This window comes from Beta vulgaris, chromosome 5 (assembly GCF_026745355.1).
Source record: "Beta vulgaris subsp. vulgaris cultivar EL10 chromosome 5, EL10.2, whole genome shotgun sequence".
In the NCBI taxonomy this organism is placed as follows: domain Eukaryota; kingdom Viridiplantae; phylum Streptophyta; class Magnoliopsida; order Caryophyllales; family Amaranthaceae; genus Beta; species Beta vulgaris.
The window spans coordinates 32,366,653-32,393,890 of NC_079206.1; the positions used below are offsets into that span (position 1 = coordinate 32,366,653).

General features: G+C 41.0%; 2 protein-coding genes and 2 non-coding genes across 4 annotated transcripts; 2 read left to right on the forward strand and 2 right to left on the reverse strand.

Moving 5' to 3' along the window:
* Window positions 1–1,219: 1,219 nt before the first annotated feature.
* LOC130591390 (uncharacterized) lies at window positions 1,220–1,633 on the reverse strand. The gene has a single exon (XM_057394690.1). The coding sequence runs from the start codon at window positions 1,631–1,633 to the stop codon at window positions 1,220–1,222; it is 414 nt and encodes a 137-aa protein (XP_057250673.1).
* Window positions 1,634–5,461: 3,828 nt separating this feature from the next.
* LOC125498039 (small nucleolar RNA R71) lies at window positions 5,462–5,568 on the forward strand. Its single transcript, XR_007274807.1, has one exon. It is a non-coding gene; the product is annotated as a small nucleolar RNA R71 (small nucleolar RNA).
* Window positions 5,569–16,797: 11,229 nt separating this feature from the next.
* Window positions 16,798–17,659, reverse strand: LOC104893791 (uncharacterized). The gene is made up of 2 exons (XM_057394691.1): window positions 17,045–17,659; window positions 16,798–16,962 (listed from the first exon to the last, which is right to left on the reverse strand). Exons 1-2 carry the CDS (start codon window positions 17,657–17,659, stop codon window positions 16,798–16,800), a joined length of 780 nt encoding a protein of 259 aa, XP_057250674.1.
* An 814-nt stretch (window positions 17,660–18,473) lies between these two features.
* On the forward strand, window positions 18,474–18,579 carry LOC125498147 (small nucleolar RNA R71). The gene has a single exon (XR_007274913.2). It is a non-coding gene; the product is annotated as a small nucleolar RNA R71 (small nucleolar RNA).
* Window positions 18,580–27,238: the final 8,659 nt, after the last annotated feature.

Genomic DNA, 27,238 nt, shown 5'->3' on the forward strand with positions numbered 1-27,238 from the left:
GATGCGAAGGTCGGGAGGGTGGCGATGTTCCCTAGTGATGGATAGGCCAAAAACAGCAGCTAATTGGCCTAGTGTGAGTTCTCGATCCTCGTTCATGAGGCGAAAACGAAAAACCTGATTTTTGTTCCCTACTTCTAGGGAACTCAGAAATTCAAGGGTGAGGTGCCTAAAGATCCAAAAGAACATGCCAAACATAGTTCCTAAACCCAGTTTCTCAAATAAAGTCTTGGTATCAGCAAATATACCCAAAGTATGCAAAGATTGTGAATCAACAAAACGAGTGGGAATTAGCAGAATTTCAACTTTTGAAATTTTTCTTTTTGCTCTAAAGATTTAAAAATTACCTTAGGGAAGGTTGAATCCGGTGGAATTTGATTGCTTGATTCCCCTCTTGAGCTTTGCCTCCTTTTGCTTGGCCTTGACATGGTGAACTTGGGTGAGAAGGTGAATTGAAGTGAGTGGGAGAAAAGATGAGGATTTTTGTTTTTTTTTTTTGTTTGAGAGAGATGAAGAAAAAGAAGGAGGGTGGAAAAAATTTGAAGGAGGAGATGAGATTGGTGAGGGAAGAAAGGTAGGAGAAAGAGTTGGTAGGGAGGTAGTGAGGAGAGAGAAAACAAGGGTTTGGAGAAGATGAAGATATGAGAGAATATGAAAAGAACGAAGAGGAGGAGATAGAAATTAAAGGCTCAAAAATTCCCGTTGGGGTATCCGCCCGGTCGACCGGACAAAAATTTTTTCTCGTTTCTTTGCAGCACTGGGCGTTAGCAAGTTAAGGCATTCCGCCCGGTCGACCGGGCGAAATCCGCTCGGTCGGGTGATTTCCAGATTACGCTCAGTTTTTTCGCCCGGTTGACAGGGCACCAAATTCCATAGAAACGCTTGCGCGCCCGGTCGGGCAAAAAATGCGTTACCTTTTTTTTCTCGATTTTTTCCATTCTGCTAGAAACGGTTGCGCTCCCGGTCGGGCGAGCTCCCCCGGTTGACCTGGGGGTTTAATTTTACGTTATTTTTCCTTGAAAATTTTCGCATGCCATGAGATTTGCCTCCTACACACACTAAACTCGTCCAAATATTAGTACACTCACCACTCTAAAAAATTAAAAAATGAAAATTAAAAAGGAATAATCTAAACTAACAAAGAAGAAAAGAAAAGACGGGTTGCCTCCTACAAAGCGCTGGTTTAGATGGTCCTGCACGACCGTAGTACCTCTTCTCAAAATCAGGGATTGTCTAGGTACATAACCTCTACATGGCCGATAAAGGCTCCCTCATGGTACAGTTTCAGACGCTGCCCATTCACTTTAAACTTCGTCCTAGCTGCATTGGCCACTTCAATAACTCCATGTGCTTTCACGTCAGTGACAACAAAAGGTCCAGACCATTTTGACTTAAGCTTTCCAGGAAAGAGCCGTAGTCTAGAGTTGTATAATAGAACTTTGTCACCAACATGAAACTCCCGCTTCATAATCATCTTGTCATGAAATCTCTTTGTTTGCTCCTTGTAAAGTTTGTGGTTTTCATATGCTTCTAGTTGAAGCTTATCTAACTCATTTAGTTGAAGAAGTCTTGCCTCCCCTGCAGCCTCCAAATCCAGGTTAATTTCTTTAACTGCCCAAGCTGAGAGATAATCCATTTTAACTGATAAATGACAAGCTTTGCCATAAACTAATCGATATGGGGTGGTTCCTAGAGGTGTCTTAAAAGCAGTTCGCAGAGCCCACAAAGTGTCATCCAATTTTTGTGACCAATCCTTCCTTGACCTGTTGACTACCTTCTCCAAGATGCGCTCTTGGAGACTTCAACTTGACCACTAGTCTGAGGATGATAAGCTAAACCAACTTTATGAGTAACTCCATATTTTTTCAGTAAAGCTTTGAAGGTTCTCTGATGAAAGTGAGATCCCCCATCACTGATCAAGACTCTTGGGACTCCAAATCGAGGGAAAATAACCTTCTTGAAGAGCTTCATGACTACCTTAGAATCATTGGTAATGGAAGTCATAGCTTCAACCCACTTAGTTACATAATCCACAGCAACCAATATATACCTGTTTCCACCAGAAGAAGGGAAAGGTCCCATGAAATCAATGCCCCATACATCAAATGGTTCAATCTCCAAAATTCCCATCTGTGGCATCTCTTGTCTCTTGGAAATATTACCCGTTCGTTGGCATTCATTACAAGAAAGACAAAAAGCTCAGGCATCTTTGAAAATAGTAGGCCAATAAAAACCACTCTAGAGAACTCTATAAGCTGTGGCTTGTGAGCCAAGATGTCCACTATAAGGCATACTATGACAATGTTAGAGAATGCCAACTATCTCCCAATCAACTATACATTGTCGGAACAAGCCATCTGAGCACTTCTTGTATAAGAGTGGGTCTTCCCAATAGTAATGCTTGGCATCATGATAAAACTTCTCAGCATATGCAAAATCACTAACACAATAGTTAGCAAAATCAGCATACCATGGAGATTGAGTAGACACAGCAAAAAGATGGTCATCTGGAAAAGCATCATCTATGGGACCGTCAGCACTTGAATCAAACCTCAACCGGGAGAGATGATATGCATCTACATTCTCAGCACCCTTCTTATCACGGATCTCCAAATCAAACTCTTGTAGTAAGAGTATCCATCGTATAAGTCGTGGTTTGGCCTCTTTCTTGGCCAAGAGATACTTGTCAAGAGCATAAACAATGGCCAACAACTCTTTCTCTATAGTAGCATAGTTGACATGAGCTTCATCTAAGGTCTTGCTGGCATAGTAGATGGCATGGAGGACTTTGTTTTTCTGTTGACCAAGCACAGCACCAACTGCATAATCACTTGCATCACACATGATCTCGAAAGGGAGACTCCAGTCTGGAGGTTGTATGATAGCGGCAGTGATCAATGCTTCCTTAATCCAGTTAAAAGACTCCACACACGCATCAGTAAAATCAAAAGTGGCATCCTTGAGCAACAATTGAGTAAGGGGTTTCGCAATTTTGAAAAGTCTTTTATAAATCTGCGATAGAAACCCGCATGACCCAGAAAACTCCTCACTCCCTTGACATTCACAGGAGGAGGAAGTTTCTCAATCACCTCAATTTTTGCTCTGTCCACCTGGATGCCACGCTCAGATATAAGGTGTCCAAGTACCACTCCGTCATTCACCATGAAATGGCACTTTTCCCAATTAAGAACCAGATTAACCTCAAACGTTTCAGAATTTTAGTGAGATTATGCAAACACACATCAAAGTCAGAACCATAAACACTAAAATCATCCATAAATACCTCCATGATATTCTCGATGAAATCAGAAAAATGGCCATCATACATCTCTGAAATGTGGCAGGAGCGTTGCACAAACCAAATGGCATTCTGTGATATGCAAAAGTGGCATAGGGACAAGTGAACGTCGTCTTCTCCTGATCGGCTGGGTGAATGGGAATCTGAAAGAAACCTGAATATCCATCCAAATAACAGGAAAATTTTATGTTTTGCTAATCTTTCTAACATCTGATCAATAAAAGGGAGACGAAAATGATCTTTCAGAGTGGCGGTGTTTAATCTGCGATAATCAATACACATCCGCCAACCTGTAATAGTACGAGTAGGAATTAGTTCATCCTTATCATTCTTAACAGCAGTAGTCCCCCCCTAGATGATGCCCGCGTCAACTAGTTTCATAATTTCCTTTTTCACCACCTCTTGCATACTAGAATTCAAACATCTTTGAGGTTGTATGCAAGGGTGGTGGTCTTCTTCTAAGTTAATTCTATGCATGCAAAAATCAGGACTAATGCCCTTTAGATCATCAATACTATACCCAATAGCCTTCTTGTGCATGCGAACCACTGTAAGAAGTTGTGAAAGTTGGCTATATGTGAGTTTAGTACTGACAATCACATGACATGACATTCCTCAGCATCATCAAGTACTACAAAATCCACAGGAATATAGAATTTTCCAACTCTAACAAGTACATACTCTAGAATACCCAAAGGATATTTCACATATCGATTTGCCATTTGCAGAGTAATTTGTGTGCACTTTAAAGCACCCAAGTTCAGTTTATTACAGATAGATAAAGGCATAACAGATACACTAGCACCTAGATCACACAAAGCCTTATATATAAACAAAGCACCCACATGACAAGGGATGGAAAAACTACCAAGATCTTTTAATTTTGGTGGAATTTTATTTTGCAGAACAGCACTGCATTCTTCAGTTAAAGCAACCCTATATATCCCACCAAAATCTTTCTTTTTAGTGATCATATCTTTCAGAAACTTGGCATACACAGGTACTTGAGAAATTAAATCAGTGAAAGGAATTGTTACCTCAAGATTTTTTATTATAGACATAAATTTACCAAGTTGTTGATCGATCTTTGATTTTTGCATCCTATGGGGGAAAGGTAGTGGTGGAGTAGGAGAATCAGTAACCTTCTCCTTGCGTTTCGCTGCGTCATCCACTTTCCCGCTCTGAACTTCAGTTCTGGAGCTATCCTCACCTTCATTGTCATCCACAACATCATTCTGAACTGGAGGTATGGAATCATCAGTAGGCATAGGTGGGGCATCATATTGTGTACCGCTTCGAAGAGTGACAGCATTAGCAGTTTCTTTAGGAATTGGTTGCTCCGGCAGATGACCTGGTTGCCTCTGTGCATTATTCCCAGCCACATGAGCAAGTTGAGTCTCCAAATGTTTGGTGGTGTTCTTCAGCTCCTTATGCTCTCCTCATGATTTTTCTACTAGAAACCATCATTTTCATTAGATCAGACATAGTAGGCTCTTGAGAGTTGGCATTCTGAGGAGCTTGCTGCTGACAGCCTTGGTGTGAAGGCCTATTGAAACCAGGAGGGGGGTTCTGAGGATCCCCTTGATAATACGGTTGTCTAGCAGCATGTTGTGGTGGGTTTTGATGTGGTGGTTGGTTGGAAGATTGTGGTGGAGGTTGAGGATTCTGAACATTGTTGTTCTTGTAGGAAAATTAGGATGATCTCTCCAACCTGGGTTGTAAATGTTAGAGTAGGGGTTGTGTGGTCTCTGCTGAAAAGCATTTGCATGCTCTATCTGATTCGGATCAGGTTGACTGTTGCAACAATCATGACCAAAGTGGCCTTGAACACCACACACTTCACAAAAGGAGGAAGTAATAGGAGCCATGGAAGGCATCGCATTAATACTCATGGGAGGAGTACTAGACTGCGAAGATTTCAGTGAGTCCATCTTCATGCTCAACTGTGCTACTTGTGAAGACAACAAGGCATATGCATCAGCATCCAACTTTTTCTTTGTAATAGTCCTGGAGGAACTATGATCATTCGCTGCTAAGTTGGCCAGAAAATCGTATCCTTCATCTACCCCCTTATCTAGGAAGACACCCCCTGCAGATGAATCAATTGTACTCTTGATATGAGGTTGTAGACTATTGTAGAATGCTTGGGTGATGAGCCACTTATCCAGATTGTGGTGTGGGCATTCTCTCTGCACATCCTTGAAACTATTCCATGCTTCCTTCAGTGTTTCATCGGGTTCTTGTTGGAAGGTGGCAAGCTTATGTCTTATTTCTGCAGTCTTGGTGGGAGGGTAGTACTCTTTCAGGAATGCTTCAGATATAGCACCCCACTTAGTTTCATTGACATCGTTCAGCCACTTATGTGCCTTGTCCTTTAATGAAAATTCGAAGACATGACCTTCAACTGATCAGGAGTGACCCCTTGGTGCTTAACGATACGACAGAGTTGTTGAAACCGTTGTAAATGATTTGCAGGGTCTTCAGATGGATGCTCACCAAACTGATTCTGCTGGATCATATTAATGAGGGCAGGCTTGATTTCGAAGTTGGCTGTTTTTATATCAGGCATAGTAGCGCCTGTGGGAACATTGCCAGCAGAAGGTACCCCATAACACTTCAATGACTTAGGAGGCATGATTGATTCTGTTGGTTCTTCCGTGGTTTTTCCCTGATTAGCAGACTGCTTTTTCTTCTTTTGTGTCTTCTTGAGCTGCTGGAGGGTTTTCTCAAGATCAGGATCAGTTAGAACTTGAGTACCTGTTCTTTTAGACCTTGGCATAAAAAAACAAAGAAGAATTTGCAGTGAGATGGCCTCAATTGGAACTTGAAGTTCCAATGAGACAGCAGAAATAGTTAAATAACTGATAAGAAAGCTATAGAAACTAGCCGTCTTCCCAGCAATGGCGCCAAAAACATGATGTGTTTCAAAATATACCGCAAGTGCACGGTGCTGTCTAACATAAAACTGGAAAATACGGGTCGATCCACATGGAGAGGAGTTCTACAGATTTATGCCCAATTATCTAACTACTTCAAGAGAGGAAAATAATTAAGGAATTCATAACTAAACTAGAATAAACTAGAAAGCAGAAAAATGGAAATTTATCAAATAATTAAAAGCCTAGGGCAATCGATCGGTCCACCATGCTTATACCAGCTTAATCAATATAATACAGTTCAACAACACTTGGATTGAGATTCAAATAAATAAAGTATTTCGTTAATCCTTGGTCAGGCATTAACAACTCTTAGATTAACATATGCCAGTACGGTTGCTTGACACGGTCGTTGCACGTGCCAAATTAAATACCTAACTTAGCCTAATATAGGGTAAGAAAGGGTCGAATCCACAAGGAAGCAAAGATTAATCAAGGGTTGAATGCGATTTTGCGAGCTAAGCCTATTTTTGGAGGTTTTTGAGATTAGTGAACAACTAAGAAATTAGGAACTAAGGAACTAACAAATAGATTAAATGATCCGAATCAAACTATATTAAAAGGACACTAGGGATAGGGGATTCACAAGCTAACAAATAATTAACCAAATTGTCAAGCCAAGGGGATTCATTAGGGTCTATTAGGGGACTAAGTCACTCAAACGTTTCCTAATTACTCTCTCGAGCTAATTAAGAGGGCTTGATCAACCGAATTTACCTATTCTCATGGTAAAATCAATTAATCAAGCATTTCCACAACTCATAGCGACCCAAATAAGGTCCTAGGGAGTCAATCACCTATTTTCATGGTGAAGCCAACCTAAAATCTAGCTAAAGGTCTATCTAAGGTTTCATGTCTCAATCCTTCACCTTAGATTTCCACAACAAGTTCAAATGGTGATCAATCAAATAAACAAGGCAATCAAATCAGCTAGACAACACAATCTCACCCAAATCACACCCCAAGCTTAACTTTCAAGGCCAACACATGATCTTAACAAGGTCATCCCCTTCCCCTAGCTACTAATCTACTCACTAGCCATGGAAATGAATAAATAAAAAGCTTGAAGCATCAATGGTCAAGCAACAATGGTGAAAATCATATCTAATAAGTTAATCATCAACTAATTACTCCTAATCAATACTAAAACAAGTTTAAAAGTCAATAAAGAGAAGAGATAGAAGAAATACTCAAAGATGGATGAAAATCAAATGTAAAACTCCATTGAAATAGCTTCAATAACCCACATTCAAAAGTTTAGATATAGTTTCTCTCTATAAGTTCTACTTATCTCTCTAAAAACTCTCTCTAATTAGAACTAATTAATACCGAAATTAAAAGCTTGGTCTTAGAATTATTACAAAACTGGTTTTATACCCCGTAGAAATAAGGGCAAAGTTGTAAAAGACGAAACAAAAAGAATGGAAAATCTGGGCGTTGGAGCGCCCGCTCCTGCCAATATGGAGCGCCTGCTCCTGCAGCGCTCCCGGGCCGCTCCAAGTTTCTGCCAACAGTGAGAAAATTTGACGATGGAGCGGCCGCTCTTACTAACATGGAGCGCCCGCTCCAGCCTTGGAGCGACAGCTCCTTGATCGCTCCTGGGCCGCTCCATGCTACTGCCATTTGCCTTTTGTCTAATATGGAGCGCCTGCTCCTCTTCCTCAGGAGCGCCCGCTCCTCTTCCTCAGGAGCGCCCGCTCCTGTGCTTGGAGCCTCTTCCTTGCTTATCTTTACTTCAAAACACTCCAAGAACATATTAGATGGGGAAGGGGGGGTAGAATGCACATGCAAATGAAATGACCTATATGCAACCTAATAATATGCAAATAAACTAAAACGAAATGCTAAACATGAGAATATGAGAAATGATGGAAAAGAGGAAGAAAAAGGAAACTATATGGCCTAAAATGAATCTAAATGACCTAAACTAAATGCAAATAAGTGAACCTAAAGTCCACTTATCGAAATCCGCCAAGCTTGCCAATTGTTTGTCCTCAAGCAATCAACAATCTCAAGGAAACCAATGCATGAATGAAAACTATAAAGGGCATCACAAAATTAAGGTTCTCGTCTTATAAGAGGTGTCAAGGCAAAGGGAAATCTCGACCAACTTTCGAAGCTTATAGCCGTCCTTCCTTATCCACAAGTTAGGGGTCAAAGGGGTGCTCTAAGCTAGTGTGCAAAGAAAATGATTGTCTTAGAGGATGCTCAACTATCACACAAGCCCTCATTGATTTTAAGTGAAACCTTTCCCTAAAAAATTGAAAAACTCGCTCAACCTTGCACCAATCGCGCCCCACAAGCTCACAAGATCCCCCAAGCTAGCCTATTTATTCACTAGCTAACTTCCTTTTTTTTTTTTTGTTGCAAGAGCCCTAGACTACCTCCTCACGCGGTCTACCTCTCACTCGATAGTCATGTTTCTGAGGCACGGTACCGAGCACTCGATATGAGACGCGATAAGAGGGTAAGGTAGCTCATACCCAAGGCATTGGAGCATCTCTAGGGGCCAAAGCATGATGATGTTTTTGAACTATAGGCTACTAGCCTTGTGGGTTCTTATGCACCACTTATTGATCCAATTGGCCAAAGGGCTCTTTTCTTTTCATTTTTTTTATTTTTTTTTTCAAGGCTACTAGCCTTCCATTTGATTGAGCTAGCAAGGTAGCTAAAAGGCTTATCCAAGGTCAAAGGAGAGAGTAAAGACTTTTTATAGGGAAATAGTGACATTAATTCACGTTAAGGCGAGTCTCGGACAATCGAGGGGTCTATTAGTACCAAGACCTAGGCATCCAAGCTTAAAGCACCCCTAATACTCCTAACGAACACATAAGACACTCAAGCTAATTCACCCCTACTCAAAAGCCAAGTTCCCAACCTCTAACCTCTAAATTCATATCATATAGTTATTCCTTAATTAGGTGATGCAAAAATCTTTTTGATGTTTTAAAAAAAAAAAGGAAAAAAGAAAAAAAAAATTGTTAACTATCAAAGACAAATCCTATATGCAAATTATAAGCTACATGCAAAGCTATCATGCCATGCAACTATACTACATGCAAGTCTAAGACCTAAAGAAAATGAGAAGAAAATAAAAAGAAAAGTAAAGCAAAAAGATATATACAAAGCAACAAAAAGAGTAGAAATAGGAAAAAGTCATATACATGTAATATACAAGAAAAACAATCAACCATGGTCGTTCTCATCAAATTCCTCAAGGCAATAAACAATGAAGCACACTCTCCTATCATGCCTCGTAAACCCGACCTAGCAATGCATCCTCTCTAAGACGCGCACCCAAAAAGACACCCCAAACCCTTAAAAAAAGAAGCCACATCCCGCGAGCATAATCAAATATAAACACCCCACAAACAATCAAGGCACCGTCCTCGGTGCAATCATTCAAAAGAAGTAAAGGGGGAGCGGGGCAAAAGGAACTAGTCCTCGTCCATGTGAGATGGACCGGCTCCCGGAGGGGGGCCATGAGGCTCCCAACCGCCCGTGTAGCCCGGCGGCCAAGCGCCATAGGGGTGGGGATAAGCGGGATCACCCATGGGGTTGAAATCCCCGGGTGCTCGCCAATCATAGGGTGGGTCTCGTTGGGGCCAATGCGGGTACGTGGGTTGGCGTTCATTCCATCCCGGTACTGGCCCATGTTGAGGAGGCCAATTTGGAAAGTTGACATAAGGGTCAACATTTCCACTCTACACATGGTGATGATACATAGCATTAGTTTGTACCATCATACCACTCAAGTCTTCTCTCATGCCTTGGATCATATTCATCATACGATCTTGATTGAGAGCAAGACAATGATAGGCCCCCTCATAGTCAAAAGAGCAGGATGACACTTAGGCATGCCGGCTGGAACTCGGCTCCTCTTGATGGAGAGGAGGAGCTAAGTTGCCGCGTGCGGCCTGGGCTTCCGCGACGGGGGGCTTAAAAGGGATGAGAAGAATCTCAGCATCCTCCCCGTCACGATCAAAGGTGGTCACCGCTGGGTTTGGGAGGTAACAGTGATGACGACCCCTTACCTTCCAAACAAACCGCTCGGGATCGGGGGTAAAGTCAATCCACCCGGCGGCTTTAATATAATTCAAATCAAGGAAGGGGTTCTCATCAACTGGAGTCAACAAAGAGAGTTGCTCCCCAAACCCAAGAGCGGAGGCAATGATAGTAACCATCCCCCACAATGAATATCGGATTTGAATAATTCCCCACGGCGTATAGCAAGACACCGTTGGAGAAATAGAAATCCGAAATTCAGCTTGCCCCCAAATTCTTCAGGGTGATGGGCGGTAATGTAGAGTGCACTCACCTCCTCCGATGCTACCTTACTTGGTTCCTTTTTTTGAGTAAATGGAGGTAACAAGGAGGCGGTGAATGTATATAAGAATGGGGGAATGCATGTGAGAGGAATATCTTGTCTTTGGATCAAAAGGGGCGTATCCGGCAATGTCGCGCCAAAATACATCCCTTTGATAGAAGATGGGGTATTGCCAAATCTCGGGATTGCGAATGGCGTTTGAGGCATGATATTGGAAAATTTCATTAAGCCTCGCCAAAGAGATGCATTGGGGTTGATTGAACAATTGGAAGGAGATTTCATACTCCCCCTCATGTCCCTCAACCTCACGTCTCTCGAGAGAGGCTAAGAATTCCAAGGTGAGGCGCTCATACGTCAAAGCGCTAAACGTGTAAAAGCGTTCCATGCCTAAAACAAACAAGGCACACCTTACATCAGTCCTTATCCCTAGACTTTCAAGGGTGTCACCATGGAAAAACTTGGAAGCCTTGATCTTTCGGCACTTAAGTTCGCCATACCAACGTTTATGTTTGGGGTTGGCGAACTTAAGAGCTGGAAGGGTGCCCTTTGGGTTCTTTTGGGAGGTGGAGCCATGATCTTTCTTACTTTTTTTACGCGAACGAAACATGCTTGGATTTTAAAGAGAATATCTCAACCAAGTAATAGTTTTTGAGAAATCAAAAGACACGAGCTCAACCCAACAAACAAACACAAAAATTAGGGCACCGACTAAAACAAGAAAAAAATCAAAGTAAAAAAATTAAGAAAAATTGAAAAGAGACTATATAAAAAAAATAAAAAATAAAAGGAACTAGAAAGATAAAAGGAGTAAGTAACTAAAAGAAAAAGAACGAAAGAAATCACACAAAAATTCCAAAAATTCCAAAAATCAGATAAAAAAAATCAAAATCTATCTAAATCTACCAGTTAAGTCCACAAGAAGCACCACAATCATCATATATTCAAATTTACTAGCCAAATCTAGAAGAAAAATGAAAGTCACGGTTAGGGTTTTACCTCCCTCTTTAAGAGGGGTGAAGAAATTCCCAATTGCGAACAATGTAGGCGATTTCAAGCTTCAATCGTGCTCCTTACCCTTTTTGTTCAAGAAATCTCCCCCAAACTTTAACTTTTAAGTGATGATGAATTTTTGAATTTGGGACTTTTGGACAAAAGTGGGTTCTTTGTGTAGAGGAGGAGAAAATATGAAGGTTTTGTGAAGGAAGTGAGTGAAAATATTGAGAAATGAAGGTTTGAAGGTGGATTTTAAATGGAGGTTAGAGAGAGAAAATAGGGTTTGAATGAAATGTGAGTGAGAGAGAAGGGCCGATTGTGAGTGTGGGAAAAAGGGGGTTTAACAAAAAGACGCGTAACCTCTATGGAGCGCCCGCTCCAACGTTCCGTTTTTCCTTCAAAAAATTTTCGTGGGACGGAGCGCCCGCTCCTTGCGCGCTCCCCCCACGCTCCAACTCTCTGCCTTCTTTCTGATTTTTGCGGAAGGATGGAGCGCCCGCTCCTATTTTTGAGGAGCGCCCCTTTTGGGCTCTTTTGGCTCGCTCCTCCTTCCCTTCTTCAACACTTAGCCAATTTTTTATATTTTTTCACTCCTCTTTCAATTTTTCTCATGACAAACCTCTTATTCACTCCTCTCTCTCTTTTTTTTTTTTTTTTCAAAGCTTGGAACCTGGGTTGCCTCCCGTAAGCGCTTCTTTAAAGTCATTAGCTTGACTTCCCTACAATTAGAATTCTCATAGGGAAAGGGGGTAGTCATCCAAAGCAATGTGACCAATGTGCTCAATTTGGGTTCCATCATGGTATACCTTGAGTCTTTGCCCATTTACTTTGAACGTCCCTTTTTCTTCACTCCACACTTCCACCGCTCCATTCGGGAACACCGTTTTTACTTCAAACGGTCCACTCCACCTAGACTTAAGTTTCCCCGAAAAGAGTCTTAGCCTAGAGTTGAAGAGAAGGACCTTGTCTCCTACCTTGAATTCTCTCTTCATTATCCTTCGATAATGCCACGCCTTAGTGCTCTCCTTGTAAATCCTAGCATTTTCATAGGCATCCCGCCTAAGCTCTTCGAGCTCATGAGCATCCAAAAGTCTTCTTTCCCCGGATGACTTGAGGTCAAAATTAAAAAGCTTGATGGCCCAATATGCTTTGTGCTCTAACTCAATTGGCAAGTGGCATGATTTGCCATACACAAGCTTGTAGGGGGTTGTGCCAATTGGTGTCTTAAAAGTTGTCCTATAGGCCCATAAAGCATCATCAAGCTTTAATGACCAATCCTTGCGAGATCGGTTCACGGTTTTCTCCAAGGTGAGCTTCACCTCCCTATTTGACACTTCCGTTTGGCCGCTACATTGTGGATGATAGGAGAGCCCCATTTTATGATGCACCCCATACTTGGAGAGGAGTGCTTGGAAACTCTTTTTGAGGAAATGGGATCCCCTATCACTAATCACGGCCCTTGGAACCCCAAACCTCGGGAATATCATGGACTTGAAGAGCTTGGTAACTACCTTAGCATCGTTTGTAGGAGAGGCGATTGCTTCCACCCATTTGGAGACATAGTCAACCGCCACTAAAATATAGGAGTTACTAAGTGAAGAAGGGAAAGGTCCCATGAAATCCAGCCCCCAAACATCAAAGATCTCCAACTCTAGAATGTTGGTGAGGGGTAATTCATGCCTTTTTGAGATGTTGCCAACCCTTTGACACCGATCGCAAGCTTTAACAAAGCTCCAAACATCCTTGAACATTGTGGGCCACCACAATCCACATGATAAGATCTTGGCAACGGTCTTGTCGGAGCCCATATGTTCTCCAAAAGGGGATGAATGACATTTCTCTATCAGACTTGCTATCTCATCATCGGGAAGGCGTCTCCGGTATAAACCATCCTCTCCCCATTTGAACAAAAGTGGGTCCTCCCACGCATAAACCTTAGAATCATGGAGAAACCGCCTTCGTTGTTGATATGTAAACTCAAAAGGAATAATCCCACAAGCCAAGTAGTTCGCCATGTCGACAAACCATGGGGTATCAAGGGATTTGATGGAGTATAGGAGATCATCCTTTAAGCTATCATCAATGGGAAGCTCATGGGAGGGGGAGTCTTCAATCAAAGGTAGCCGTGAAAGGTGGTCGGCCACCAAGTTTTCCGTTCCCTTCTTGTCTTTAATCTCAATATCAAATTCTTGGAGGAGCAAGATCCATCTAATCAATCGCGGCTTCGCATCTTTCTTGGACATAAGATATTTGGTTGCCGAGTGGTTCGTGTACACTACCACTTTGGAGCACACAATATAAGGCCGAAACTTATCAAAGGCAAACACCACCGCTAACAACTCTTTCTCCGTTGTGGCATAGTTCTTTTGAGCCGAATCAAGTGTCTTACTCGCATAGTGAACCACATGAAGCTTTCCCTCTTTTCTTTGCCCTAAAACGGCTCCCACTGCATAATCACTAGCATCACACATTAGTTCAAAAGGCAAGCTCCAGTCCGGAGCTTGCACAATGGGGGCGGAAATAAGGGCATGCTTTAAAGTCTCAAAAGCGTTCATGCAATCATCATCAAAAACAAACTCGTTATCTTTTTGCAAGAGGCTAGATAGGGGCCTAACAATCTTAGAGAAGTCTTTTATGAACCGGCGATAGAAACCGGCATGACCCAAAAAAGAACGCACTCCCTTCACCGTAGTAGGTGGGGGTAACTTCTCTATGCCCTCATGCTTGGCCCTATCTACCTCAATTCCCTTGTGGGAGATCTTATGTCCCAACACAATGCCATCCTCAACCACTAGTAGAATAAATGCTATTTGCTGCGGTTAAAAAGTGTCATATTGCTGCGGTTTTGGGCGCGCAGCAATAGGTATTAATTATATTGCTGCGGTTTTTAGGCCAAACCGCAGCAATATTTTTATGTATTATATATTTAACAGAGAGTATTGCTGTGGTTTTGGGCCAAAACCGCAGCAATATGTCAAACTATTGATGCGGTTTTGGTCCAAAACCGCAGCAATAGGTCTTGGTAACAAAAAAATTATTATTTTTTTTTTTTTTTTTGCATTTTGCTATCAAATTTGAATTAAAATCATGCAATTAATCCATCCACTATCACCTAATTCACAGAATCTTATAATCAACAACAAAGTTGACGAAAAGAAAATATATGAAATAACTAAAAATTATAGATCTGGTGAAATTACCAGAAAATAAAACAAGACATAAATAAAAGACGAATTACAAAAAAAATTACACAAAAAAAATACAGATCTGGCGAAAATAAAAATTACACGAAAAAAAAATTCGGATCTAAAAACGAAAAAATAAAAAAATCGTCGGACGAAACTTGGTGGTGCAGTGGACCGTGGTGGTGGCCTCAAGTCCTAAAAATCGTGGCTCGCGTCTCAAAACCAGATCTGAAAAATCGTTTTCTTCGTTCGCGAACAAAGAGGAGAGGGAGATTTCTTCATCGTTTTCCTACCTTGAGACTGGTTTCATCGTTTTGGTTTCATCGTTTTCCTACCTTCGCTGTGCTTCAATTGCTTTACGAACCAAATTTCGACTCACGAACAAATTGCCAGCCGACTACAAACGAACGAAAAGGAAGAGGAGAGGGAGATTAATTTCTTACAAAACGAACCAAAACGAACGAAAACGAACAAACCAGATATGACGACGAAGAACGAAGAATGACGAACGACGGAGGACGAAGATTGACGAACGACAAAGAAGAGGAGAGAGGTCAGATCTGATGGTTGAAGTTGAAGCACGACGGAGGAAATGAGAGAGAGTGAGGAGAGAGAGGGAGAGAGGGAGAGAGAGAGGAGAGAGAGGGAGAGAGGGAGAGAGAGAGGAGAGAGAGTGAGGATAGAAGAATTAGAAAAAACGGCTGGGAGGAGTTGTAAAGGAAGAAGAAAACCCTAATTGGGTCGCGCGTCCTTTTTTTTTAGAGCAGACAATATTGCTGCAGCTTTGGGCGGGAAACCGCAGCAATATATTTTAAAAATATTTTTTTATTATATTGCTGCGGTTTTCCGCCCAAAACCGCAGCAATATTAGTCTCTCCAGGCCCCACATTTTTTTCAAAATGTATCAGTTGAACAATATTGCTGCGGTTTTGGGCGGGAACTGCAGCAATATTATTATTTTCTATTTTTTCTTTTCTTTTTGTGTGTAATATTGCTGCGTATAGGTAAAACCGCAGCAATATCACCGCAGCAAATAGCATTTATTCTACTAGTGAACCATGAAGTGACATACCTCCCAATTAAGCACTAGATTCATCTTTTGACATCTTTGAAGCACATTTTTCAAGTTATTGAGACAATCGTCAAAAGATGAACCTACCACGGAGAAGTCATCCATGAATACGTCAATGGTGTCTTCCAACATGTCCGAAAAGATGGCGGCCATACATCTTTGGAATGTAGAGGGCGCATTGCACAAGCCAAATGGCATCCTTCGATAACCAAAGGTACCAAAAATGGGAATGACCCGCCAACCTTTCCAACATTTGATCTATAAAAGGGATGGGGAAATGATCTTTCCGGGTGGCTTTATTCAATCTCCGGTAATCAATGCACATACGCCACCTGGTCACCGATCTAGTAGAGATTAGCTCTCCCTTTTCATTGGTGATGACGGTCATGCCTCCCTTTTTAGGGACCACATGGACGGGACTAACCCACGGCTATCGGAGATAGGGTAGATTATCCCCGCCTCAAGGAGTTTCAAGACCTCCTTTTTGACCACTTCCTTCATATTGGGATTCAACCTCTTTGAGGCTCAATAGAAGAAGCATGATCGTCATCAAGATGAATTCTATGCATGCATAAGGTAGGACTTAGCCCCTTGAGATCTTCAATGCTATACCCAATGGCACTTCTATGTTCCCGAAGGACATCAAGAAGTTGAGTAAGTTGAGTGCCTTCAAGCATAGCATTGACCATCACCGGGTAAGTCTCACCCTCACCAAGAAATGCATATTTTAAAGAAGGGGGAAGGGGTTTCAACTCTACCTTGGGAGGAGGCTTAGAACTCTCCTCCTTAGGTGAAGGCACCTCAAGGGCTTTCAAGGTCTTCGATCTTCTCCTTAGCACAATAGGTTGGAGAGGCATCCATGGCAAGCTTGAAGTTCTTCCCTTCCTCATTATCCTCCAAATCCTCGCCCAAAAGTACATCTTCCAAAGGGTCCTTCTTATTCCTCATACCCTTCAACTCAAACCTCCTCATCAAAACTATCTATCTCTTCATTCTTCCATGATTGGAGACTTCATTGATCGCTTGAAAGAAAACTCCATGCTCTCATCTCCTACCCTTAATGTAAGCACATCACGTTTCATATCAACAAGAACCCCAGCCGTTTTAAGGAAAGGCCTCCCAAGTATAAGAGGAACTTGGGAGTCTTCCTCCATCTTCATAACCACAAAGTCACAAGAGATGAAGACCCTTCCAACTTGGACCGGCACATCCTCCAACTCTCCAATGGACCTTCACCGATCTATCGGCGAGTTGAATGACCCTCCTTGTAGGCTTGAGTTCAAAATTAAGTTGCTTAGCTATGGACAAGGGCATCAAACTCACACTCGCCCCCAAATCGCCAAGGCCCTCTTGGGCTCCAAGTCCCCAATCTTCAAAGGAATAGAAAATGCCCCGGATCTTCAAGTTCTTGGGGAGCTTGTTTTGAAGTACGGCACTAACTTCGGCGGTCAAAGCAATAGTAGCACTTTCCTCGAGCTTGGTCTTATTGGAGAGGAGCTCCTTAAGAAACTTGGCATAAGTGGGCATTTGAGACATGGCTTGGAGGAAAGGGATATGCACTTGAAGTCCTTTCATGACTTCCAAGAACTTCATGAATTTATCATTGAGTTGTTTCTTAGCTAACCTTTGAGGAAAAGGAACCGGAGGCACATAAGCCTTGGGTGTCGCTTGACTAGCCTCGTTGCGTTGCTCATGAACTTCTTTCTCTTGACTCGGTACAACATCACTTTCATCCTTCACTATTACTTCTTCAAGAAGCTTCTCAACCTCACCTTCACTCCCCTTTTTCTCAACCTCACCTTCACTCCCTTTTTTCTCAACTTCCGAGCTGTCATTCACCTCACTAGGCATCTTAGGCCCCTCATAATTTGCTCCGGATCTCAAAGTAATGGCCTTGGCATGCTCGTGAATCACGGGTTGGCTTGGAATTTAGTAAGGGGAAGTGGTGTTGCTTACTTGTTGGGCAATTTGAGCAAGTTGGGTCTCAATCATTTTGTTGTGAGCTTGCATTTGTTGCAAGGAAGAGTGAATATCCCCATATTTCTTATCATTATCGGCATTGGTCTTGGTTTGTTGGGCAAGGAAAAGTTGAAGTGTAGACTCAAGTGATGAAGGCTTTGGTTGGTTAGGCTCAAAGGTGGTCTTTGTTGTGGTTGGTTGAAACCGGTGGTCGGAAGTTGGATGTGTAGTTGTTGTGATTTTGTGGTGGAGGGTGTTTCCATGATCCTTGAGAGGGTTGTTCCACCTCCCTTGGTTGTTGAAGTTTGAAGGCCCCTCTTGCCTTGCACCAACCCATGCGACATGTTCCGTAGATCCTCCACAATAAGAGCTTGCATGATCGGTGCCCCCACAAATTTCACAAGAGAAAGCTTGGGAAGGTGGTTGGCTTGGGGATGCCAAGTTCACCTTCTCAGTTTCTTAGCTAGAGTGTCTAGCTTGGCATGGATATGATCCATAGCATCTACATCATACTTCCCTTTGCCACTAGCCTTCTTGCTTGTAGACCTTGTGTTCCCCGAAGAGTAATGCCTCACAACCTCCTCTATGGTGGGCTCAATGTTATCAACCGGTAGTTTGGTGAGTTGACCCCCCGCTCCGGATCAAGACTAGCTCTAGTCATGAGGAACAACCCATCATAGAAGCTTTGCATCAACATCCATTGACTATACCCATGGTGCGGACACGACTTCGGAGGTCTTTGAACCTATCCCATGCCTCATTCAAACTCTCATCCTCATCTTGTATGAAATTAGAGATCTTCCTCCTAGCCTGGAAGTCTTCTCTTGGAATAAAACTCATCAACAAAAGCCGCGTTACTTTGCCCAAGTAGTCAAGGAATCGGGGGGTAGAGACTGTAACCACTTCTTGGCCTTCCCCGTGAGAGAGAAGTGAAAAAGATTAAGCCTCACGAACTCTTGATTAACATTATTTTGCTTGACCGTGGCAGAAAGCTCAAGAAAGTTCGCCAAATGGTCAAGTTGACACCCATGAGAAAATCCTCCATAAGGCTCTTGCTTGATCATTCTAATCAAATGTGGAGAGAACTCAAAGTTAGCAATTGTAGCCAGCCTCCGTATCCCACTTTTGAGCTCAAATGCTTCGGGGTGACCATAGTCCCTCAAAGCTCTTGGAGGGGGTGGATCCTCCGCCATGATACTAGAAGTAGAAGAACGGGATTGATCTTCCTCAAATTCCTCCCCTGGTTGCTCCTCACTAGTAGCTAGCACCCTTGGTTCCCGAAAAATCCTCCTGAACTCCCGTAGAGTGCCCTCAAGATTGTGGTCGATTGGAAGCAAATGATCTCTTCGTAACCTTCTTGACATGCAAACACAAAAGCTAAAGGGAAAGATTAGCAACACAATGGTTTACCACCAAGTAGCAAGCAACCAATCGGTAACCAAAGAAATATAAAATTGGAAAAGGGGAGGGGAATAGAGTTGACTTAGACTCAAAAATCACAATTCAATGCAATGTAATCCATTGCTTCCCCGGCAACGGCGCCAAATTTTGACACGATCGTTGCACGTGCCAAATTAAATACCTAACTTAGCCTAATATAGGGTAAGAAAGGGTCGAATCCACAAGGAAGCAAAGATTAATCAAGGGTTGAATGCGATTTAGCGAGCTAAGCCTATTTTTGGAGGTTTTTGAGATTAGTGAACAACTAAGAAATTAGGAACTAAGGAACTAACAAATAGATTAAATGATTCGGATTAAACTATATTAAAAGGACACTAAGGATATGGGATTCACAAGCTAACAAATAATTAACCAAATTTTCAAGCCAAGGGGATTCATTAGGGTCGATTAGGGGACTAAGTCACTCAAACGTTTCCTAATTACTCTCTCGAGCTAATTAAGAGGGCTTAATCAACCGATTTTACCTATTCTCATGGTAAAATAAATTAATCAAGCATTTCCACAACTCATAGCTACCTAAATAAGGTCCTAGGGAGTCAATCACCTATTTTCATGGTGAAGCCAACCTAAAATCTAGCTAAAGGTCTATCTAAGGTTTCATTTCTCAATCCTTCACCTTAGATTTCCACAACAAGTTCAAATGGTGATCAATAAAACAAGGCAATCAAATTAGCTAGACAACACAATCTCACCAAAATCACACCCCCAAGCTTAACTTTCAAGGCCAACACATGATTAACAAGGTCATCCCCTTCCCCTAGCTACTGATCTACTCACTAGCCAGGGAAATGAATAAATAAAAAGCTTAAAGCATCAATGGTGAAGCAACAATGGTGAAAATCATATCTAATAAGTTAATCATCAACTGGTTACTACTAATCAATACTAAAACAAGTTTAGAAGTTAATAAAGAGAAGAGATAGAAGAAATACTCTCCATTGAAATAGCTTCAATAACCCACATTCAAAAGTTTAGATATAGTTTCTCTCTCTAAGTTCTACTTCTCTCTCTAAAAACTCTCTCTAATTAGAACTAATTAATTCCGAAATTAAAAGCTTGGTCTTAGAATTATTACAAAACGTGTTTTATACCCCGTAGAAATAACGGTAAAGTTGTAAAAGACGAAACGAAAAGAACGGAAAATCTGGGCGTTGGAGCGCCCGCTCCTGCCAATATGGAGCGCCCGCTCCTGCACCGCTCCCGGGCCACTCCAAGTTTCTGCCAACAGTGAGGTTTTTCGACGACGAAGCGACCGCTCCTACTAACATGGAGCGCCCGCTCCAGCCATGGAGCAACAGTTCCTTGATCGCTCCTGGGCCGCTCCATGCTACTGCCATTTGCCTTTGTCTAATATGGAGCGCCCGCTCCTCTTCCTCAAGAGCGCCCGCTCCTCTTCCTCAGGAGCGCCCGCTCCTGTGCTTGGAGCCTCTTCCTTGCTCATCTTTGCTTCAAAGCACTCCAAGAACATATTAGATGGGGGAGGGGGGTAGAATGCACATGCAAATGAAATGACCTATATGCAATCTAATAATATGCAAATGAACTAAAACTAAATGCTAAACATGAGAATATGAGAAATGATGGAAAAGGGGAAGAAAAAGGAAACTATATGGCCTAAAATGAATCTAAATGACCTAAACTAAATGCAAATAAGTGAACCTAAAGTCCACTTATCATCGCTCAACATAATCAATTCTACCTATTGTAACAAGCCTCTAATGAATACGATCTTTCAATTCTAATTTTTATTAGCTAAACATAACTCATGAAATTGCGCAATTACATGAATTAAACAAGTATAACAAATCAACAGGAATTATTCTAATTCAATCCAAATATCAAAGAACATCAAACCATAATCATAAAGGTATAAACATGGCTTCCCTCTCTAAGCCTTAGAAATAGACTACTCACTCATGATAATAATAAACTCAATAAACATGATCAAAGTAAAAGAATTCATTAAATTAAAGAAAGTAAGAAGAATACCGAATAATTGAAGAACAATGAAAAGGAATTCAACGATCTCTATAATCTTCAAATGTAAAAGTTCAAACAAAACTAGAGAGAGAAACTAAGTGTTTAGCCCTAAAAACGTAGAAAAATAAGATAGCCTAATTGAAAATACTTAAAACCTATTTATACTTTTTACAAAACCGGCTAAAAAAACCAAAAAAACACGTCCCGAGAAACCGCCCGGTCGGGTGATGGTGATTAGGAAATTACGACAAAGAAGCAAGTCCGCCCGGTCGGGCGCGTAAGTGAATTTCCTCGTTTGGTCACCCGGTTGGCCGGGCAAAGTGAATGGTGTTTTCCTGATTCACCCGGTCGACCGGGCGAGACCACGCGTGAGCATTTCCTTCCTCTGATGCTGCAGTGGCTAAGTATGGTGGTTCGCCCGGTCAGGCCACACCGCCCGGTCGACCGGGCGAATATGTTTTCTTGCCTTTTCTTCGTGCAATCCGACCAAATCGCTCGTGCAATCTTCCGGATACTCCTTGGACCTTGTGTGACTGTTGGACTTCCATGTCGCGACTTAGATAAAGGCAAAAAGTGCCTAATCTGCATCAAAACTTGCAACACACTAAAAGAACTCCAAATGCAATTAATCCACAAGAAACGAGCTCAAAAGAGATCAAATCGACTATCAAAACTAAGGGGATTAGAGTAAATAATCGATGAATAATAAACATATCATTGTCTCTCGTGGGCAGACGATCGGGCTAGGCTTCCCGATGGGACCGGGCCTGGCCAGTTTTCGTCGTTCTTGGCTCCAAGTGCTAAGTCTTCAAATCTTCTTTTGCTCAAGGGTCCCAAAAAGTGTCCTCGATACCTTGGGACTCAGCATCAAACCTCTCCAATCTAGTGAATTGGTCATATAATAGTATAAAATAGGGAAATGATTCCCTAAAACTTACAATTCGATACAAAACAGAAAACCACAACTAGATGGAGAAGGTTAGCACAAAACGGTTCCTAAGAGCACCACTAACATCCTTTTTAGCTCATAAGTAGGGGGAAAAACTCTATATAAAACCATAACATCAATTCTTCAGAGCCACTATAAGGTTATAGTCCTTACCTCTTTAGCTCATGTTCTAGGCGCGAGATTACCCCCGGGGGGTTGAACTTTGTCCCTTCAAAAAGCTTACTAAACGATAGTGTTGGACCTTAGCCATAAACAAACCTACCCAACTAGGGCATTACTCTCACCATAGTATCAAACATAGATGTTGACTTTCGGTTGGAACTGCATACTATTTATTTCTTCCTTATTTGACATTATTGATTGCTTGTTTCCTATGTTCAGCATGATTTCCCCTCATATTCCCCTCAATTAGGCTTGAATAACAAAAAAACGACAAATAAATGGTCAAAAAGAAAAAAAAACGTTATGTGAAAGAGATGCACTAAATGCACAAAGCTTGTGTCACACGCAAGAAGCAGTGCCTGGCGCATCACCTTGTGTGGCACGTAAGCCCTTTGTGTGTGGCGTAAGCTACACAACTTTTCCGTGGTTCAATTCGACGGTTTGTTCGACAATTTTCGATCTATGTTTACATTATCATTCATGATTACTTTTAGGTCATCTTTTTCAAATAAAACTTGCCTAATTTAAATATAAAATTTGATATTTTCCATGCATATCATCTAAGATTGAGTCTGTCCTTAAGAGTGCATCTAGATTAGTGGTCATGATAAAGTTTGAGTCATCATGCATGTCATCTTATCCCTTCTATCCAACCTATATTATTTTCTGATATATCTATCCTATCATATTTTTTCAAAACCAGTCTTACCCTTTTCTATCATTTTTAAAAAAATAATTATCATGATCATATCCTTTCTTTAAAAAAAACATCATCTTCACAATCAATCACTCAAAGTTCCTTTGTAAATTAATACATTTTTAATCATGATTACTTTTCCAATAAAAGATAAAATAAAGAGGTCCCTTTAAAAAAATTGAAAGTCAGAGATTCAAAACTCAACCCAACTAATCCAATCAACCCAGATCAACAACTCGGTCCAATCAACCCAATCCAAGTCCATTTGCATTCATCTTAGGCCCATGTGCATCAGAGCCCATGCATTCATCTTAATCCCATGTAAGTCTAGCTCATATCAAAATGTATGCTCATTTGCATCTTTGTGAACCGTAGTATATGTCAAGCCCATGTAGGCCGAATTTAAGTCTAATATCAGTCTATTTCAAAGTCTAGCCGGGGTGCTTCTCCCATATCATTCCAAAGTTAAGCTCATAAAGGCCCATAATTCAAATCATTGGTCTAGTTTGCATGTTCATGTAAGCCTTAGTCGAATCCAATCTCAAGCCCATGTAGGACCATGGCCAAAATTTGAGTCCATAAAGGCTCAAATCCTTGCGTCTAGCGAATTTAGTCTTCCATAAGTCCATAAAGGTCCAAATTCTTGAGTCTAGCAAAGATAATTCTCCCTAAGTCCATAACAACCCAATCTTTGAGTCTAGCAAAACTAGTCCTCCTAAAGATCATATAATCCCAAACCCTTGATTCTCGTGAAGCCAGTCTTCCCTAAGTCTATAACGACCCAATCCTTAAGTTTAGTGAAGCTATTCCTCCCTAAGTCCATAAAATCCCAAATATTCCTCCCTAAGTCCATAAAGGCCCAATCCTTGAGTCTACCGAAGCTAGTCCTCCCTAAGTCCATAGAGGCCCAAGACTTCGAGTCTAGTAAAGCTAGTTCTCCCTAGCTAAATCCATAACGGCCCAATCCTTGAGTCAAACGAAGCAAGTCCTTCCTAAGTCCATAACGGTCCAATCTCTAAAAAGGTAGTCCTCCCTAAAGTCCATAAAGGCCCAAATCCTTAAGTCTAGCAAAACTATTCCTCCCTAAATCCATTTCCCAATCCTTGACTCTAGTGAAGCTAGTCGTCCCTAAGTCCATAAAGGCCCAAATCCTTGAATCTAGCAAAGCTACTCCTCCTTAAGTCTATAATGGCCCAATCATTGAGTCTAACGAAGCTAGTACTCCCTAAGTCCATAAAGGCCCAAATCCTTGAGTCTAGCGAAGCTAGTCCTCCCTAAATCCATAAAGGCTCAATCCTTCAAGTCTACCGAAACTATTTCTCCCTGAGTTTATAACGGCCATTCCTTGAACCTAGCAAAGCTAGTCCTCCCTAAGTCCATAAAGGTCCAAATTCTCGATTCTTGTGAAGCTAATCCTCCCTAAGTCCAAAAAAGCCCAAATGCTTGAGTCTAGCGATTCTTGTTTACCCTATTGCCATAAAGGTCCAATAATTTAGTCCAGTTTGCATAGCCCAATGCATATTTGCATATGCATCTAGTTTGGCCCATGTTCCCAACCATGATCAAGCCCAACCTATTCCAAAACCTATATAATTTTCAAACGATCTATCTAAAAACCATTTCTCATTTTCAAAGTCATTTATAAAAACTTACAAGTGAGGTCTTCGATTTCTATTTAGCACAAGTCACGAGGTTAGAACTTGGGAGTGCCCATTAAGGAGGAAAAAAAGGAATAAAGGTCCAAGAACTTGTAGCCTAAGTACGGAGATCACATTAAATTCCAACCTAGAGAATCTTTCACGAAGCATTGCAAGGTTGGTCTACTTATTAAGGAAGAGGTACAAGCCTTTAAAAATAAGGGTTACAACAACAATAACTTTTCCAGGAAAAGTAACTGTAATAGCCCTAAGAAAATCCTAACTCTAAAGCTTGATTATGTGTTAAAGCATGAGATTATATGAAAGTAACTAGAGAGTAGTCTAACTAAGTATTTCTTATTATATTGTGTTTAATTAGTTAATTTATATGCTTTAAATGAGTTATATGATTAATTCATATAGGATTATAAGGTTCTAGATGGAAGATAGTTACTTAGAACTGTCAGCTATGCTAAGTTTCATTTGGTTTTAGTGTTTAAAGTAGATTAAAATACTCTCTAACACCATACAAGGACAAAACTGGGTAAGATCTACCATTCTTATTGGTTAAGAAGGCTTTGGAAACCAATAGATAGGTTAGAAAGTCCTTGAGAGCCTTAACCATTAAGATTGTGAAAATCGTATCGAGATTGTTTTATCAGGTAACGATGAACTTCCAGTTAAAGAGCCTTTCGGGGTTGGATCCAAGCTCAGAACCTAACCAAACTTGATATATGACATGCTTGGGATGTATTAAGGTAAAAATGGTCATTTAGGCCCAAGAATTACGTGGCTCAGTAGGGTAAATTGCTTACATAGTAAAAATTGGCCAACTGAAATTACAGCTTAGACCTATACTCAAAGGAAGCTGCTTAGCAGCTACTTAAGTGTCGACCTCTCAAAACCCTTTGTATGCATGAAATCAAACACCTCAAGCTAACACCTCAAGCAAGAACCTCCCAAAAATACCCAGAAACCAACCTTGCCCAGAACCCATTTCCCTCCTCCTTGGGCACCGCCAGAACAGACTATAAAAGCCAGTTTTGGGTTTTTGTCTCTCTTCTCTTATTTCTTCCTCTTGGACACCCACTTTTCTTTACATATAACTCTTCTGTACCTCCATACCAAGTAGTTCAAGCTTTGTTTTCAATCTTTAGACCTTAAAATCATATAAAAAACCTTGTTGAAAGATCACATAAGTTGTTGTAAGTTCAACAGATTACACCTCTTGTGTTTAAGCTTAGTTTTTCATATTTATATATTCAGGGGAAGCTGTAGGAGTACATAATCAATTGGATTAAGAATTTTCGTTGAGTTAAGCATCTTTAGTGAAGGTACACACTTAGTTTGATTTTAACCTAGAGAATTCCATACCTATAGTTAGGTGATTCTTTCTTTCTAGTGTAAAGCATGTTTATGAAATAAATTTACTTATTATGTGTATCTTAATATGTGTATATTGAGTATATAACATGGATATAACATGCTAAGATTCTTTAGAGATGTTTTATTTGACCTAAAACAACACTTATACACTAAGTCATTACGATTATGCTTATAAATGGAATTTGTTTAGCACATGGACTTGTGTAGTAATGGAAAATAAGTAATCTCTCGATAAAATGTATGTCTAAGTGTTAATTAAGTCTCTAAGACATAATTAGCTAAGTTCAATTAATGTTATTACGTTAAAGACTAGTTTTTTTTCAATTATGAAAACCCTAAATTTTCTCAACTATCAAAGTAAGGGTAATTGAAAAGAGTTGATACGAGTTCTGAGTATTAAGGATAAGCTGATAAGAATTTTGAGTATTGAGGATTGAAGTATGAATCATTAAATATCTTAAAGGGTTTTGTCACCAGGTACCCCTGTGGTTTTTCAAAATTCATGGGGTAACCCTGGTTTTAAAAAAATGCACAAGGTACCCTTATTATTTAAGTTAAATGCACCAAATACCCTTAATGACTAACGGTGTCAAGTTTCCGTTAGTCTTTAGGGTTAATTAACTCCTCTAACCTAATTAAACCCTAATTAAGCCCTAATTAACTAACTAAACCCTAACCTCATAACTTGAAACCCTAACCCCACAACCACCACCCAACCCACCACCCAACCCACCTCCACCCCCACCCCCACCCTCGACAGCATACCCCCACCCCCGGCAACATCTCCCCTCCCCCACACCTACCGCCGGCAACATCCCCCCTCCCCTAGCAGCAGCCACCTCCTCCTCCCTGTAGACCGACAACCACCACCTCCTCTAAAATTGATTTCGAAAATCATTTTCGAAAATTAATTTCGAAATCATTTTCAAAAATCATTTTCCAAAACATTTTCGAAATCATTTTCGAAAACATTTTCGAAAACATTTTCGAAAACCATTTTCGAAACTATTTTCGAAAACCTTTTTCGAAAACCTTTTGCGAAATCCATTTTCGAAAACCAATTTTGAAATCATTTTCGAAAATCATTTTCGAAAATCATTTTCGAAACCATTTTCGAAATCAGTTTTTGAAATAAAAAAAAAAACAATGAAGAAGAAGGAGAGAAAAAAAGAAATGAAGAAGAATGAGTTCCTGGGTCG

Coding starts and splice junctions, on each gene's coding strand:
- LOC130591390 (XM_057394690.1), bottom strand. CDS start 1,633: ATGGATTATCTCTCAGCTTGGGCAGTTAAAGAAATTAACCTGGATTTG.
- LOC104893791 (XM_057394691.1), bottom strand. CDS start 17,659: ATGCCTAGTGAGGTGAATGACAGCTCGGAAGTTGAGAAAAAAGGGAGT. Junction 16,963..17,044: donor TTCAACTCGCCGATAGATCG/GTGAAGGTCCAT, acceptor GTGGTTATGAAG/ATGGAGGAAGACTCCCAAGT.